The following is an 18,227-nucleotide window of genomic DNA, read 5'->3' as shown; positions in this document are numbered from 1 at the left end:
AAATTCATAGAGACAGAAAGCAAAAGGGTAGTTGCCAGGAGTTGGGGAAGAAGAGGAGGAATAGGGGGTTGTTTAATGGGTACAGAGTTTCAGTCTTACAAGATGAAAAGTTCTGAAGATTGGTTTCTTAACAGTGTAAGTGTACTCGACACTACCAAATTATTAGTTTAAAAATTGTTAAGATGGTAAATTTTATGTGTATTTTACCACAATTAAAAATAAATATTAGAAATAATCACTGCTAAATGTCTGAGTATTAGATGGTGATCGTTGCATTACCACCATCTTGTAAATATATTAAAAACTATTGAATTGTACACTTTAGAATTATATGAATCGCATCTCAGTAAAGCTGTTTTAAAAAGAAAAATAAATAAATAAATCACTACTGATTTTAATATGACTGGAACACTAATATATTTGAAACCCACAGGGGAAGTAATAGCAATTCAAATATGTGAGTCCAAATATAAATTATTTCAAAGAACAAGCACGTGTTCCACTTAGCTGTATGAAAAAGAGGCAACAATGACATCGCAGGAAAGTTCCCTATAAACTAGAATTCTTAACGTAACCTCCCACTTCATTCCCTCTGTGCCCCAAATTGATATTGATTCATATTGAAGACCTAACCCCCAATGTGATGTTATTTGGAGGTAGGGCCTTTGGAATGTAATTAGGTTTAGATGAGGTCATGAGGGTAGGGCCCACATGATGGGATCAGGGTCCATAAGATGAGGAAGACTGATCAGAACTCACTCAGTCCCCACCACATGAGGACACAGCAAGAAGGCAGCTGTCTGCAAGCCAGGAAGAGGGTCCTCCCCGGGAAACCAAAGCAGCCTGCACCTTAATCTTGGACTTCCCTGTCTCCAGAGTGATGAGAAATAAATGTCTGTTGTTTAAGCCACGCAGTCTATGGTATTTTGAAATGGCAGCCCAAAATAACTAATATACCCTCCCAGACCAAAGTCTCAATCTGAGACAGCAGCTCTCTGAGCAATCTCTAAGTTGCACACATATGGTACTGCCAGTGTTGTCTATGGCTAGAAACACCAAGTCAGGATCTCCGGGTAATTTTCCAGCAAGGAGGCCTTGTCTAAGTCATAAACACCTTTGGAACAAATTCAGGGCAATATATTCTGGACTTTAGTCTTCCAGTTCTTAATCCCTACGTAATTGCCACAAAACATCACCAGAACTTTTTGCTACTTGGACATATTCTTAGTTTTATATCAAGCATGATAATGGCTCATTTGACTTGTGTCCTATACAAAATTTAATTGCGTGTTTCAGTTTTAAATATGTGATGAACCTTACATGCAAGATGGCTCAAATTCATCAGCCAAGAGATGTCTCTATTAATATTACTTTTTCTAGTTTCCATTAACAACCGATATGAATTGATACCAAACCTTGAGTCCTCCTGGGGCAACCATCACAATGTTTCTTCTAGATCTTCCGCCTCTGACTGACCCATCCAGCTCTTGCTATTCTGCTTGTCCAGCTCATTATATTTAGTCATTCTTTTTTTTTTTTTTTTGCCGCACTGCATGGTAGATGGGATCTCAGTTCCCTGACCAGGGATCAAACCCGCGCCCCACTGCATTGGAAGCATGGAGTCTTAACCACTGGACCACCAGGGAAGTCCCCATCTATTCATTCTGTAATGAATATATGGTTTTATGTCTCAAGAAAGAACCAGCACTGGAAAAACATAGCCTTTCTAAGGATGGAGAGAGGAGAGTGAGGCTTACGCAATAGCCAAGGAAATAACGGAAGCAGAAAATAGAGTCAGAAAATAGTGCTGAGCTTAATCTGCCCCTCCTGCTGGCTTCCTGGAGGATGAGGAGAGGCAGCAGTTGGGCAGGAGTACGGGAAAGTGACAGAAAGATCTAGATGTTCCTGTCCAACTCAGGCTTCAGCAGTGTAATAGGATGAGGGCATTCGTGAAGCTTAAGAAGAACCCAAACTAGTTCAGTCCAAACAGGTCCCCCAGCAAGTTCAGAATATCAACCTCCAAAAAGGTTTCACCTGCCCATCCTTTATAAAGTGAAAAGATTCAACACATTCTTATTGTTCTTACAAGCAGTGTTCATCTGAAATATTGGGAAAACAAATGTTCAAATATTTAAATTTCACATGAAGAGGAAAATATAGAATTCACAAGAGTTTTTAAAGAAATATACCTTATTCCATTCACTTGTGATTCGTAATATAATGCAGTAATCATTCCCTATTTTCAAGGGTGCATTATAATATTTCCCATAGTACAGCCTGTCTCCAATAGATATCTCCATGGCATCATCGGGAACATCCTTGGCCAGCAGTTCTGCCGTCACATATCCATCAGCACCAGAAGCATTGCTAAAGAATGAGGTAGCCTCTTCAGAATCACAAACAAATGTGCTTTGGAGGGCCAGGGGAAGCACTAACACCTGATATGAACTGGAAGAGAAGTGAAAATGTCTATCAGATCCTTGCTTGGGGGATTCGTTCATTCATTTATTTGTATTTGTTGAGCACCTGCTATGAGATCAACACTTTTCTAAACACTGGAGATGCAACACTGGATAAAAGTCCTTGCCTGTGTGGGATTTACAGTCTGACAGCTCCCATAGTCATGGAACTCCAGTTGGAACCAACAGTGTTAATGCCAGATGACACTGGGTGAGGGATCTCTCCAAGTTCTGGCTGCAGATGGCTATCTGGTAAATCCTCTTTAGCTGGGAGAAGTTGCTGCACGTATAACTGCCTGGAGTATATGTGTCTTAAAGTTGATCTAATCAGTGATTTTCACATGGGCAAATAAAGCCCAGCTGTGGAAAGGGTTTAGCAGTCACATGGAGGCCAAATGCCTACAAGAGTTAATGCACTAAGTCTGCAAAAAGGTCCCATGCAATCACATGGGGTACCTAAAACGGAACTCATGTGATTTACATTCCCTCCAGTTCACGTACTGATACCAGAGTTCTTGTGAAATGAATGAGAAGCATAGAGTACAGATCACCATGAGTTCATCTAGTCTGACAATATCCTGAAAGAGCCGGAAAGGGAAAATCTCATATGTTCCCTAGATGTGGACAAAGAAACACGCTAGCAATCAGGTGTCATTTTTGTCATGTGTTTTAGTATTATTTATACCACCAAATAGAAAATCTGTCAGTGAAAGGAAGTGTAAGAACAAAAACACTCTGAGAGACCTACTAGAGCATGGACTTGAGGATATGGGGAGGGGCAAGGGTAAGCTGTGACAAAGTGAGAGAGTGGCATGGACATATATACACTACCAAATGTAAAATAGATAGCTAGTGGGAAGCAGCTGCATAGCACAGGGAGATCATCTAAGTGCTTTGTGACCACCTAGAGGGGTGGGATAGGGAGGGTGGGAGGGAGGGAGATGCAAGAGGGAAGAGATATGGGGATATATATATGTATAACTGATTCACTTTGTTATAAAGCAGAAACTAACATACCATTGTAAAACAATTATACTCCAATAAAGATGTTAAAAAAAAAACACTCTGAGAATGAATCATGCCTTTCTTTTTATTCCCATCTATTTGGGACTCATCTCCTGCCTCTCGTATAGTAGGTGTTGGGATGTCTGCTTTTTCTATCAGGCTTGATAGCAGGGATTCGAATGATTTACTGTTTTTTTTTTTTTTTTAAGTGCATAGGCATGCTTTCTTTTTTAACATCTTTATTGGAGTACAATGGCTTTACAATGGTGTGTTAGTTTCTGCTTTATAACAAAGTGAATCAGTTATATGTATACATATATCTCCACATCTCCTCCCTCTTGCATCTCCCTCCCACCCTCCCTATCCCACCCCTCTAGGTGGTCACAAAGCACCTAGCTGATCTCCCTCTGCTATGCGGCTGCTTCCCACTAGCTATCTATTTTACATTTGGTAGTGTATATATGTCCATGCCACTCTCTTCATCCCAGCTTACCCTTCCCACTCCCCGTGTCCTCAAGTCCATTCTCTACGTCTGCGTCTTTATTGAATGATTTACTCTTGTATCCTTGCAAATCCTTGCACAGCTCTTTGTCTGTGACTCATTCCTCACTAATGTTTCCCGAGTTGAAATTTCAGTAAAGAAGAAAAACATGCATCAGCACCGAATACGATTAGGGTAATTTCCAAAACTCATTAGCACACATAATTCTATTTTACCAATAAGTACACGCTTCCTGCTCCACATTCCTAATGCCCCATCTCCTGCTTTCTAAGAGCTCATGAGTTACTAGGTCAAGAAAAGCGAGTCCTCCCCAACAGCAGGTGTTGGATTTGGAAACTATCCACCAACAAGGCTCCCCAGATTCCTAGGTGTCCTCAGGCCCCTGATTTCCACAAAGTTTCTGGGTTCACTTTCAGCATAGGGCTTTCTACAAAAGGGACAAAGTAAAGCCTGCAGGGCAATGAGTTGTCACTGCCCTGACCAGTAAACATTTCCTAAGCCTCCACTGCTGACAACGGAACACTTATAACAACAAATTTTCCTGGGGACTTGAAGACATCCCTATGAATCATGGTTGCAGGTAAGAAAGTAAATAGGCAGCAGACTCCATGCTGTCTGTAAGCACATCTTCAAGTCCCTCTCATCTTTCCATGTAGGTGGTGATATTCAAGTGCAAGTTCAAGGATCACCGGAACTCTTTTGGTTCTGAACGTTGCCCAGTAGTGGCACCATTCATGATGCATAAAGCAGTCTCCCCAATTAGCATGATCATAATCACCCAAGTTGCTTGATAATTGTACAAATTCCCAGCCCCCATCCCAGACCTACTGAATCAAAATCTCCAGTAGAGTCTGAGAATTCCTACAGCTGATAAAGCACCCCAGGTACACTTGTAATCTGGCAAGTGTGGGAGACACTAGCATTAAGAGAGCCCAGCCACAGGCTGCATCATCCACCCAAGATCACCAAGCTAAGGAAGGGAGGTGTGGCCCCAGAGCCCCTGCTCCACCATGTGCCCAAGCCACTGTCCCCTGACAATGTACAAGGCAGACTCTGGCCTGTCACACACTGGCGGTGCTGCTACCCCCAGCTCAAACCAGGTAGCCGGGCCAAGAAAACCCCCCAATTGCCTGCTGGTAATTAGCCCTGATGACGTTGCGGAAGCAGTTGTGGCTGTTTAGAGCATGACTGCTCTGGAAGGACTTCTCCCCTCTTTCTCACCGCTACCCTCCCTTGAATGACTCACAGATCTCCACTTCCTGTTTTGGAGGCACTGGCCAGCACAGAGCCACAAGGATAGACTGTCATTTGGCTTTTCTTTCTGCCTTACATAATCATCTGGCCTAAATATCACATACGTCTTGCAAATTCTCTCAGGCAGTGAGATCACAACTTCTGTTATCCTTATAGCAACAGAATTACAATGCCTTCCAGTAACTTGTCAGGAATCAAGAAACAGAACAACTTAGACCATATCCATGCCTGGAAAGACTTTTGAGCACTTACTGAACTCCAACTAATAGACACAAAAAGCTCAAGTTGCATTACAAATGGACACACATAATATCGGTAGACTTTCTTTTTTATAGTTTTGCGATACCTCATGAATTTTACCTTGATTGTACAGCAGGGTCATTAGACTGAAGGGTCAGGAGAGACATAGGCAGTGTAAGTTAGGTCAAGGAAACAGGTTGTTGCCATCTCCTGGATTTGTTACTGTCCGTAAGTTACTCATCTCTCCAGGCAAACCTCAATTTTCCTCTCTAAAAAGGGAATAATTCTGCTTTCCTAATCCTGCCGTGACCTTTGTAAATAAAAAGCTTAATTGTACACAAGGTAGTACACAAGGTAGCAACTGAGGTAAATTAATTCCATCCTAATACCACCTGGAGTCCCAGAAGCAGTTGTTAACAATTCAGTGTCTTGCTCACATCTCAATACATGAATGAATTAAAAGAATTATCCAAATGACTCTTCCAGAAATCACTACACACATGGGAGTGGGGGAGGGAGAGGGATGGACGGGGAGTTTGGGGTTAGTGGATGCAAACTATTACTTTAGGATGGATAAACAACAAGGTCCTGATGTATAGCTCAGGGAACTATATTCAATATCCTGTGATAAACCATAATGGAAAAGAATATTTTAAAAAAGAATGTCTCTATGTGTATAACTGAGTCACTCTGCTGTACAGCAGAGACTGTAACAACATTGTAAATCAACTATACTTCAATAAATAAAAAAGAAAGCAGCACACCCCCCCCCAATATCATCCTTAAATAAAGGAAAATATATTCTGTCTTTGGTAAATGAAAGGGTGCTCCTGATCCACCATCACTAAAAGATGTACCTGGAGGCGTGAGTGCAAAGTGATAGCCCGACATGTCACAGGCACCCAACCAGTGCTCATCTAATGACCAATGGAACAGATTTAATTTCTCGAGCTCAGCTGACCAAATGCTTGTCTCGGGTCCTTTACAAATCTCTCTACTCATTAGGGAGGGTGCTAGTTGGAATTAAAGGCCCAGTCTGTACCCAAGGAAACAAAAAATGAGGCACTGACTGCACTGACTCAACTACTCCCGTGCAGCCACCTAAAGAGAAGCCTCCTCCTCACTCAAACCAAAGTTTTCAAAACACTCCATGGAGATCACTGGGCAGCCATGGAAAAGAGGACTCTACTGACCTGATGGGTCCATTTTCCTCCTTGGCTTTCCTCAGTCTCAGGCGTGGTAAAGGCCCTCCGTGCACAATGAAAAAGTCTACTTCTGGAAGGGGAGGCTCTGAAAACATGTTGAAAAGAAGAAAGGGGGTATGATCAGAACGAGTATAAGCACGAGAAAAGTGGTCCTCATGGGGCATCAGGAGGAAAGTTTTCATGTAAGAAGAGATGAGCAAATTCAGACACATGCTCCGACATGGATGAATCTTGAACACATTAGGCTAAATGAAGTAAGCCAGACACAGAAGGACGACTATTGCATGATTCCACTTACATGAAATATCTGGAACAGGTAAATCCATAGAGACAGAAATAGATGAGAGGTCGACAAGGGTTGAGGGGGTGTGTAGGAAATGGGGAGTTATTGCTTAATGGTCAACAGAGTTTCAGCCTGGGGTGATGAAAACATTTTAGAAATAGATAATGGTGATGGTTTACAACGTTGTGAATGTACTTAATGCCAATAAATTGTGTCCTGAAAAATAATTAAAATGGTACATTTTATGTTGCATATATTTTATTACAATTGTTTAAAAATGATACCCCAGCACTGACAGATGGTGGATGCTGTGGGCATTTCAATTAACTTGGTAAATAGGTTCTTATTTGGTGGGGAGACCAGCTTATCAGACTTCTAGATCCTTTAGGTACAGTTTATTTATTCTTCTTCTTCATATATATATATATATATATTGGCTGCACCGTGCAGCTCGTGGGATCTTAGTTCCCCAACCAGGGATCGAACCTGTGCCCTCGGCAGTGAAAGCACAGAGTCCTAATCTCTGGACCACCGGGGAATTCCCTAGACTTCTAGATCCTTTCTAATCACACAGCTGTCTGTCCTTATCTTGCTCTCCCCAGCAACCAGATTTCCCAAACAGATATTCCACAGGGAGGAGAATGTTGGTTGATTGGTTGACATCAGCATTTTAGCATCTAACTGGGAGTTATATTCATGGTATAAATGTACCAGCTGCCACTCTGCCTTGTGAGTAACACAGCTTACATGTGTTGGGCACACAACACATATATAGATGTGTCCTATATATGCCTCATCTCATTTAATCTTCTCCACAGTGCTATCAAGTGGATGAGATTTATAAAGGGAGGGAGGAAGAGAGAAAGAGAAAGAATAAAATATGAACCCTCCCCCTCCCCTGAAATTCCTCTGAATCCTGCCATAGTGAAATTAGGACTAAGAGGCCAAAATAGACACTCAAGACTCTATTTACCCAATTAGAAAATACCTTTGGGGTGGAAATTCTCAATTCAAATTATAATAAATATAAACTTAGACCTTCCTAGATAATTTTTAAAGCTCTACTGCATATGTTATTCATACACTGCCTTTCAACACATATTTATTAGCCACCTCTATGCACCTCTGTGTGAGGCTGGGAGAAACAGCTACGGAAGACATGGTTTCTGCTTTCCAGGAGCTCAGAGTCTAATAGTGGAGAAAGTCTTATAAACAGGCAGTGCTTGGAACTACGATAAAGTTCCACAAGAGGGTGGTGGGAGTGCAGAGGAAAAACACCAAGGGCAGGGGGGTGAGCCTATCAAATACAGAAACAGACATACGCAGGGGCAGGAGGTGAGAGAGAGTGCGGGCAGAGACAGAACTGCAGGAGTTCAGTGTGTCCGAAAGGTTGAGTCCCAGCTGGGTAGAAGTGGGCAATAAAGTGAGACATGTGAGTATTGGTCAGATCTGAGGTCCTAGAAATAATGAGAAGCCATCTAATGATTCTTAGCAGACGTGTATTTTAGAAATACAATTTGGACCACCTGTTGGAAGGATGAATTGGAAAAGAACAAAAGCACAGGTTCTCCAAAATCTAGGTAAGAAGGCCGGCCTGAGGTCTGAAGCGAGTGATGGCACTCGGAAGGGAGAAGAGGGGGCAGATGGAGGAGACACGTGGGGCTGAGACGGAACAGAAGGTGGTGGAAGATAAGGAAGGGGAAGGAATCTGGGTTTTGGTTTTGGCCTCTGAGTTAGCGGTGACATCATTCATCAAGGTCTGCAGGTCTAGAGCTTAGGAGCAAACTGTGATGGTGATATGGAGTCAGTCATCAACAGAAGAGGCTACGGCTACCCAGGGGGAAGGTATAAATGCATCTGAGAAGAGATGAGGGCCTAGGGCGACCACCGGGAAACCCAGGCATCTAAGATCAGGTGGACGAGTGAGAGTCCCCTATAGCTCTTATTAAACAGTGCTAAGTCTAGAATTTCTTCCAAAGTCACCCAGAGACGCCACACAAATTATGTTTTCCATAAATCCGTGGGTTTGTTAGGGAACAATCCCCCACCTACAGTTAAGACCTCACACTACGGTGTTGAAGGTCTATGCTGTTTCCAAGAGGTGTCCAGAAATAGATTCCGTAACTGACACCCCTGAGGAAGACAACAGCCAGCTTCCAGCAGCGGTCATGGGGAGAGGGGAAAATGCAGTTTAAAAAGCCCCCACCAGGTTCCCCAGGGAAATGTGAGCATTTGAGTACAGTAAGTCCCCTGCATACAAACAAGTTCTGTTCCAAGAGTGAGTCTGTAAGTCCAATTTGTTCGTAAGTCCAACAAAGTTAGCCTAGGTACCCAACTAACACAATTGGCTATATAGTACGGTACTGGAATAGGTTTATAACACTCTTCACACAAATAATGCCTTAAAAACAAACACAAAAAATAAAGAAAACATGTTTAATCTTACAGTAAAGTACCTTGAAAAGTACAGTAGTACAGTAAAACAGCTGGCATCCAGGGGCTGGCATCGAGTGAACAGGCAAGAAGAGTTACTGACTGGGGGAGGGAGAGGGGGTGGGAGATGGTAGAGCTGAAGGATCGTCAGCAACAGGAGACCGAGGGCGAGCTGCAGTTTCGCTCAGGCCTGACGTTGACGGCACAGGTTCTGGTTCCTTGCTGGATTCAATTCTATCTACCCTCTTGAAAAAACGATCCAGTGATATCTGGGTAGTAGCTCTTTCTTTTCGTCATAGATGACATGGTAGCACTGGATTGCATCCTGAACGGAGGTTGCAACCTTCGTGTACCATTCTACATGCCGGTGCTGTGCCTCAAAAACTAACAGTGCCTCCTCACATAAAGGAAATCTCCTTGCTATTTCCTGTGCTGTGAATCTCTTCAGTTCTTCAGTTACTTCTTTTTCCTCTTGTCTCTCTTCATCCTTTCTCTGGGCCTCCAACTCCTGGCGCTTCTTAGCAGTACCAGCTACATCACCGCGGCTTTTACGCTTGCTTCTGGTCATCCTGGGCTTCAAATAAAGATACCGTACTACTGTACTCTATACAGTTCTGCACAGTAAAGTAGGCAAAAGCACAACCACTTGTAGAGGATGCACACGTGTGACAATGTATGCCAGACACGTGAACTGACTTACATGATTGGACATGTGAACGCACGTTCTCATTCTTGAAAGCTCACACCTTGAAGGTTCATATGTAGGGGACTTACTGTATCACTGCACTCAGCCCTTCAGGCTATCAATGAAATGCCCTTTCATTCATGACGTTTTGTCATCACAGTAAAGTAAGTGGTTTTTATCACACATTTCCTGTTTTCAGCCCAGGGGGAGATTAACTGTTTACTCTTTTCTGTGTGAGAACTCTCCTTAGGCTCAAGTTATTCCTCTGTTTGCTCTTCTCTGAGATTAATAATTCTAGGTCCTCTAATCTCTTGGCTAACCTTGTACAACCACCAGGTTTCTCACCCACCCCAGGAACAGCAGAACGAAGTGCTCGCCCAGCTTGGAGAAGGCGGGCCCACAGCAGGGGCAGGAAGGCCGTCGCCTGCTTGTTCTGTGCCACGCTGCCCCTTTTCAGTCCCAGCATCATTCCTGCCGCTCTAAATGTGCCACTACCATGCAGTTGACTCCATCAACATGTGACTTCTAGACCGCTTTCTGCTCTGCCTGCTCAAGGCCTTCCCCACCTTAAAAACAGTCTGCCTTTTCTCTCCAAAGTGAAAGCCTGGACTTCATCAGGCTGGTTCTTCGCCACATTTTTGAGTTTAAATAACCTTAACTTCCAGCCATATTTTCCAAGGTGCTGTTTCCCATCCTCCAAACTGCTGTCTATGGCAGATCTGCTCTCCTTTGCATAGGCTTCATTACTGATTTAAACCAAATCAGACCCAAGGCAAGAAATGGGTCAAGTCTAGGCTGGAGTTCTTTCACCCTGAGTATGTGAGATGAGGGGACATACTCATTACTACCCCTAGGTGTCAACAATACCCATTCTCTACTAGAAGCAAGTGACAAAGGAAATTACGGAGGCTACCATGTGAGAAAACTTTGAAGAGTCAGGAAAAAAGCAATGAAGCAGGACTTGCCCTACAAAATATTAAATATATTCTAAATTTACAATAACTGAAATAGGAAGGTACAAGCACAGGATAGGCAAAGCAATGGAAGAAGCTAGACAATCGAGAAAGAGACCCAAATAAATAAATGAGAATATAGTGTGTGGCCTGGACAGTCATTCCAAAGGTGATGGGGAAACTGGCTTATCATCTGGGGAAAAAAAATTACCATGTAAATTTAGCCTTGTACACGCATCTAAACAAATTCCAAATGGGTCTAAACTTCAATGTGAAAAGCAAAACAATTAAGAAGCATTTGAAAATAGTAGAGAATAAAAATTATTGATCTGATTTTCAGGGTGGGGAAAGCTTTTCTTGGCTTGACCAGAGGCAGAAACTATAAAAGAATCAATAGAATTGATTACATGAAAACTTAAAATGTCTAAATGTCAAAAAGAATATTGACAAGAAAATTAAAGAGTAAATAACCTGGGGGTGTAATATGTAAAACAAAAGGTTAAAACCATTAATGTAGGCAAACTATTAAAATCAACGAGAGGAAGGAGGTAACAGAAGTGCAAATGTGTTAAAATTCCTCTAAAACCCATTAAAATGAACCAAAGTAAAAGAAAATTTTATCTGCACCAGATCTAAACAAAGGTCGCAACCTTATGCTATAAACTTCAAGTAAATGCAAGGAACTAATACATATAAATAAATATATAAAAATAAAGACACCCAATGGTTCTTTTCTAATCCTCAGCATCTCCCCAACTGGACCACGGCCCCCACTCAAGGCATGATAAATTGAAATTGATGGCAATAGAGCAAATGGAGCTTATACCATAAGTCATCAGATATTGCAAGGTGAGCTGCATCTACCCCATCAATAAGGTTATGAGACTTGGCTTCCCAGGAAGAAGGAACAATCTTCTTTTTATCTTTATCTCCCCTTCAGCACTTGGCACCGGTCTTTGTACATAACCAATCAATAGGTATTCACTGAATTAAATTGTTAAGTTGCAGCATACCCTTCCCCCACTTCTATAACACACAGAAACCCTGGTTTTTAGGCTTCTGATATAAAGAAACTTTCCCATCCATATCTTGTAAAAAGCTAGCGTTAATATAGGAACATAACACATCCAGCCCATTTTCCTCTGTGGTATACCATCTTGTCTCAGTGGGGCCTCAGCAGGGATGCAGATGCTTTCAGTGAGAAGAGTGGGGAGATATCCAACCCCATATAGCCATTTCCTTGAGAGGCTAGGTTTTGATTTGAAGCTGGAAAGTAGCTGGGAGATTTCTGGGGATGAGAGGAACAGGTGGCCCATGGAGGTATGGAAGGACATGTGTGCCTCCCTCCTGGCCTGACCTAACATTAAGTCCTCAGATGTCAAAGAACCTGTGTCCGTGAAAGACTTCGAGAGAGCCTGGACGAAAAAAAACAGTTGGGATGAAGGCCAGCTCCTCTCCTAACCTCCGGGGCAGTTCCCACCCACTCGGAGCCAGGGGAAACAGCAGGAATAAGTGTGGTACCCTGGAACCAGCCTGAGAAGACAAGGTTCTCACTGAGGACACAGGACTGCACAGTCCTTGGATGGTTTGTGGAAGAGAAGCTCACAGCAAAAGAACGTCAAGACACCTGGTCCTGCACGGTCCTTCCTAAGGACACTTAACAGTAAGAGAGGAGGGGTCAGAGGAGGGGGCAGTGGTCCCCAGCCCTGTCGAGGGAATTAGAGCTATCCTGACTGGACCTCTCTGTTAGAGGGATAGCCTGAGAATGCTTGGGACATACCTGTGTTTTCAGTGGCTTTCCTGAACATCTGAAAAAGTACATTGTTTTTCTTATTACGAATGCAGGTAGAGATGGGGAAGTTCCCGTGTACATTGCCAGCCTTGGTATTGAAGGTGGACTTGGGAAGGAATGATTTCCTTTACATATTCATTTCCCTTTTCTCTTCCAGCATTCTTGGTTCCATAATAAACATTCAACCTCAAATGATCACCACATTGTGTGGAATAAGTGGTTTATCTTTACATTCCTGCAGGCACTTGCTTTCTCTCTCTCTTTCTCTCCCTCCCCCCCACTTCCCCCTCTCTGGTTCTCTCCCTCTCTCTATGAGAAGAAAATTTTGCCTACGACTTTTTGACTTGGCTAGAAAATAGCATAACCAGTGTGGTGCAGCTCTTCTGACCCTTTGGGTCTACATCAAGGATGAAAGTTTGTTCTTACATAAGGGAGTTATAAGTGGCGGCATTATTCTGATGAATTTCCATCAATGGGCTGCCTGCGGAAGCACGTGGGCCATGAGTCAGAAGCACTGTGATAGCCTCTCCATCTCACCACCTTTCTTACCAGCACCCTCTTCCGTTGCCACTACAACACTTGCCTCTGTCCCTCAACATTCCAAAAGCTTTCACTCTCCTCTGAGGTCAGCAATATATTTAAAGCGCTCGTTTTCATCCTGTTCCCATCAATAAGATTTAGCTTAATGTAAGACACTCAGAAGGGAAATCCCATTCACTTTTCTTCTGGGAAATCAGCTGCTGCGTATTCCACATCCAAACCCCTTGCCTCACATTTCTGGTAAAATTCAAAAGTTCACAATTTTGCTGAAACAAAGCCACATCTTAGGCAAACAGGCATACCGCTTCACATCAGTATATGGTTCTCTTATTAAAGAGAGGGCTTGGGGTTTGTTCTTATTTTATTTGTTTAGTTACTCTTTCATAAGATCTTAACAACTTGAATTTTCACACTTTTTAAAAATTGCTAATTCTTTAAAGTAGAGTGAAAAATACGCAGTCATGGTTTCAATGAACTTAAACAGCTCAACAGTGTCCCCTGGTGGCCATGAACACAGACACAGGGTGCTTGAGCTACGGGGCAACATTTAGCGTACAAAACAAGGTAGAAGTGTCTCATCAAGATGAAACTCCTTCTCCCCAACTGAAAAAATATGAAATGCTAATGTGAATCAGCAATGCAAACCATCAAAACATGAGAAGGACCAAAGAGTAGGAGACTGAATAGCTATCCATTTAGATAAGTCACCATGGGAAAAAATGCTCAAATTGAACATCTCTTTCCAGCCCCAAAGTTGGTGAATTCTTTTTGGTCTAAAGCCTTTATTAACTAACCAGGCATTTCTTCAATGCCAATACCACCCACTGGCCATTTGGGGGTTAGCCCTCGTATGTATTCATTACAAAAATATTCTTTTGTTGTGCTATCATTGTCCTTATGTGTGCTCACACTGTCCTTATGTGTTGGGGATTCAATGTAGAACACACAGACAAAAATCTCTGTCTTCAAAGAGTTCCTATTTTAGTAGGGGAAAAGAAAATAAACAAGTAAATTTAAAAATACAAGTCCTGGGCTTCCCTGGTGGCGCAGTGGTTGAGAGTCCGCCTGCCGATGCAGGGGACACGGGTTCGTGCCCCGGTCCGGGAGGATCCCGCGTGCTGCGGAGCGCCTGGGCCCGTGAGCCATGGCCACTGAGCCTGCACGTCCGGAGCCTGTGCTCCGCAACGGGAGAGGCCACAACAGTGAGGCCCACGTACTGCAAAAAAAAAAAAAAAAAAAAAAAAAAATACAAGTCCTGAAAACGAGTTCTATGAAGAAATACAAGCAGAGGAAATGGATAGAGTGATGGGGTGGCAAAAAAAGGGAGATGATATTTGAAAGGATGGGCAGGGAGAGGCTCTCTAGGTAATGGCACTTGAGCAGAAACCTGAGTGATTATAAAGAAGCCATGTGGAGAGAGTGTCCACATGTGGAGACAGCCATGTGGAGAGAGTGTCCACATGTGGAGACAGCCATGTGGAGAGAGTGTCGGTTTGAGAAATAGCAAGGAAGGATGCTGCTGCTTAGTGAGAAAGGGAGAGGGCAGAGAGAGATGAGGTCAATGAGGCAGGCAGGGGCCAGACTCCATGTTCCATGGTAAGGAACGTGGATTCCGTTAGAACACTAATGCAAACTCATAGGACCGTTTTGAGCTGGGGATGACATGTTCTTATATGCATTTTTAAATTAATTTTTATTGGAGTATAGTTGATTTACAATGTTGTGTTAGTTTCAGTTGTACAGCAAAGTGAATCAGTTATACATTATATACATCCACTCTTTTTTAGATTCTTTCCCCATATAGGTCATTAGAGTATTGAGTAGAGTTCCCTGTGCTATATAGTAGGTCCTTATTAGTTATCTATTTTATATATAGTAGTGTGTATATGTCAATCCCAATCTCCCAATTTATCCCTCCCTTCCTTTCCCCCTGGTAACCATGAGTTTGTTTTTTACATCTGTGAATCTGTTTTGTTAATAAGTGCATTTGTACCATTTTTTTAGATTCCTCATATAAGCAATATCATGATATTTGTCTTTCTCCGTGTGACTTACTTCATTCAGTATGACACTTTGAGTGATGTTTTTAAAGTTATGGTGAAGATTAAGACTTAGGGCAGCAGGTGACAGGCAACTGTGGAAACAGGGAGAAGAGTTAGAATGCTATTGCAGGAGTCCAAGCAAGAAGTTGCTGGCTTGGATTAGGTTGCTAGTGGTAAAGGCAAAGGTGGGGAGAAGTGGTTGGATTCAGAATGTTTATTTCAGAAACAAGCCAGCTTGTTGATGGACTAGAAATTTGGCCTGAGCAGTTGGTGAATAGGAATGCCAATAACTGAGATAGAGAAGCCTGGGTGGAAATGGATTTGGGGGTGAGGGAAGAGGTGAGAAATCAAAAGTTCTACTGGGTTTGCCTATTAGATGTTCAATAGGATATGTTTAGGAGACAGGTGGATACATGAGTCTGGAGCTCAGAGGAGAGATTGGGACTAGGATACATATTTGGGAATGCTCAGCACATAGGTAATGTTTATAGCCATGAGACTGGTAGAGATCGCCTAGGCAGAAAGAGTAAATAATGAAGAAAAAGGAATAGAAGAGGCGAGGGGCGGGGCATCAATAAAAGTATTCGGTTGGCCAAAAAGTTCATTTGGGTTCTTTGGAAGTTCTTATGGCAAAACCCAAACGATATTTTTGGCCAACCCAATAGATGGACCTAGTGGAAAAAAACTGAGAAGGAACAGCCAGCAAGGTAGAAAGATCCAAAAGCCAAGAGAAAAGGTGTTTCGAGGATGGAATGCCAAATACTGTACAGAAAAATCATATAAGAACAAAATTGGGCAGTGGAGATGGAGACACTTCCAGTAAAGCATTGAGGACAAATGCCTCTGGACTGGAACCGGTTAAAGAAAGAAGAGGAGGTAAGGATGTGGAGCCTACACAACATTCTTTCAAGGAGTTTTACTGTAAAGAGGGGCTGAGAGAAGGCAGAGTAGCTGGAGGGAATATGGGATCAAAAGAAGTGTGTTTGGGCTTCCCTGGTGGCACAGTGGTTGAGAGTCTGCCTGCCGATGCAGGGGACACGGGTTCGTGCCCCGGTCCGGGAAGATTCCACATGCCACGGAGCGGCTGGGCCCGTGAGCCATGGCCGCTGAGCCTGCGCATCTGGAGCCTGCGCTCCACAACAGGAGAGGCCACAACAGTGAGAGGCCCGCATACCGCAAAAAAAAAAAAAAAAGATTAAATGAATGGGGCTTCCCTGGTGGCACAGTGGTTGCGAGTCCGCCTGCCGATGCAGGGGACACGGGTTCATGCCCCGGTCAGGGAAGATCCCACGTGCCGCGGAGCGGCTGGGCCCGTGAGCCATGGCCGCTGAGCCTGCGCGCCCAGAGCCTGTGCTCCACAACAGGAGAGGCCACAACAGTGAGAGGCCCGCATACCATGAAAAAAAAAAAAAAAAAAAAAGAAGAAGTGTGTTTATCTTTTCTATGTTTTCATTTAAAAAATGAGATATTACAACATGCTTGTGCAATGTTGGGACTAATTCTTTGCTGGAGGGAATTGAGGACGAGGCAAGAAGGGATGACGGGGTTGAGGGAGGATTCGCCTTAGGAGTGGGGATAAGAGAGAAGATAAAATATAGGTTCTGCATGAAGGCAACGATGGGAGATTTGGGAGTGGAAAGTCCTCACCTGATTACTTTCTTAAAAAATTAATTTATTTTTATTTATTTATTTATTTTTATACAGCAGGTTCTTATTAGTTATCTATTTTATACATATTAGTGTATATATGTCAATCTCACTGTCCCAATTCATCTCATCACCACCCCCTCACCTGATTACTTCTAATTCCTCAGTGAAATAAGAAACAAGACGCTAATAGTCTGAATATTAGCTCAGAGTGTGCGTGTTGGGGGATGGAGTGAGCATCACAGATTTGAGGAGACATGAGAAAACGTGTGGAAAGTGAATTTTCTAGGGGGCTTAAGTGGGACTGCCAGTCATTTTTCCCTGAGAGTAACCTACTCTTAAGGTACTTGTAACAGAATAACAATTAAATACGCTACTGAGAAAGAAAGAGTAATAGGAAAAATTCTTGTTAAGTATGAAATATTTTAAATATTTCAAATATCCAGAAGGAATTTAACCAACACTCGTGTACACACTACCCAGATTTCTTCAATGTTCCTATTTTGTTTCAGGTACCTTTTTAAGAAATCAAACATTGCAGTTCAGGCTGCAGTCCCCTTAGTTCCCCTCTCCAATTTCATGTCCTTCTTCCTCTTTCTCTTAAAGTTCATTATATAGAAACAGAAAGCAATAGTGTGCCTCTTTATCTGAGCCTATACAGCTCTGCGGTGACTTCGGTCATCCAAATGCTGTTATTCAAGATTTACCTGTTATCTGCGTTGTCAGGGAGATGACCGCAGGAAGTTCAGAAGACAAAGCCTGGATGCTGACACTGTAGTTGGTACCTGGCCTCAGGTCCAAACACGTCTCAGGAGCCTGGCTGCTGGCAGTGATATTAAAGACCATTTCCTGGGCAAATCCCTTCTGATACCATCTCTGGCCCCAAATGTGGAACTAAAACATAGAAAAGTTCACCAGGTGAATTGCTAGCTTGAAAGGCTCTGGATGCCTGGATACCTACCCTTTCTCTAACACTCTCTTACTCTTGATTCTAAAGTTCCTTCAGAAAGTGAAATACGGCAGAAAGCAAATATCAGAGTTGTAATACCATAAATATTGTAATTACAATATTATCAGTATCATAAACATATTTTGAAAACAAAATGCACAAAAACTCGAGGCCCCAACACCGACAACTTTCTCTTTCTTGTTCTCACACATGTAACGGCACATGCCCAATGTGAAAG

At 42.8% G+C, this 18,227-nt stretch overlaps 1 protein-coding gene across 8 annotated transcripts in view; it reads right to left on the bottom strand.

The window, feature by feature from the left end:
* Positions 1 to 18,227, bottom strand: part of SUSD1 (sushi domain containing 1) — a 163,783-nt gene that overhangs the window by 68,573 nt on the left and 76,983 nt on the right. For 5 of the 8 annotated variants that reach the window (XM_059071554.2, XM_067040116.1, XM_067040111.1 and 2 more), the window contains 3 exons: positions 17,748 to 17,934; positions 6,654 to 6,750; positions 2,190 to 2,448 (listed from right to left, as the gene is read on the bottom strand). In XM_059071554.2, coding sequence (XP_058927537.1) covers positions 2,190 to 2,448; positions 6,654 to 6,750; positions 17,748 to 17,934 — 543 coding nt within the window. The remainder of the gene's footprint in view (positions 1 to 2,189; positions 2,449 to 6,653; positions 6,751 to 17,747; positions 17,935 to 18,227) is intronic. The other 3 variants (XM_067040117.1, XM_067040115.1, XM_067040113.1) reach the window with 2 other exon arrangements.

Source organism: Kogia breviceps, chromosome 8 (assembly GCF_026419965.1).
Source record: "Kogia breviceps isolate mKogBre1 chromosome 8, mKogBre1 haplotype 1, whole genome shotgun sequence".
NCBI classification, from domain to species: Eukaryota; Metazoa; Chordata; class Mammalia; order Artiodactyla; family Physeteridae; genus Kogia; species Kogia breviceps.
Note: the sequence above shows the minus strand (reverse complement) of the source record. Positions and strands in the feature narration are given on the sequence as shown.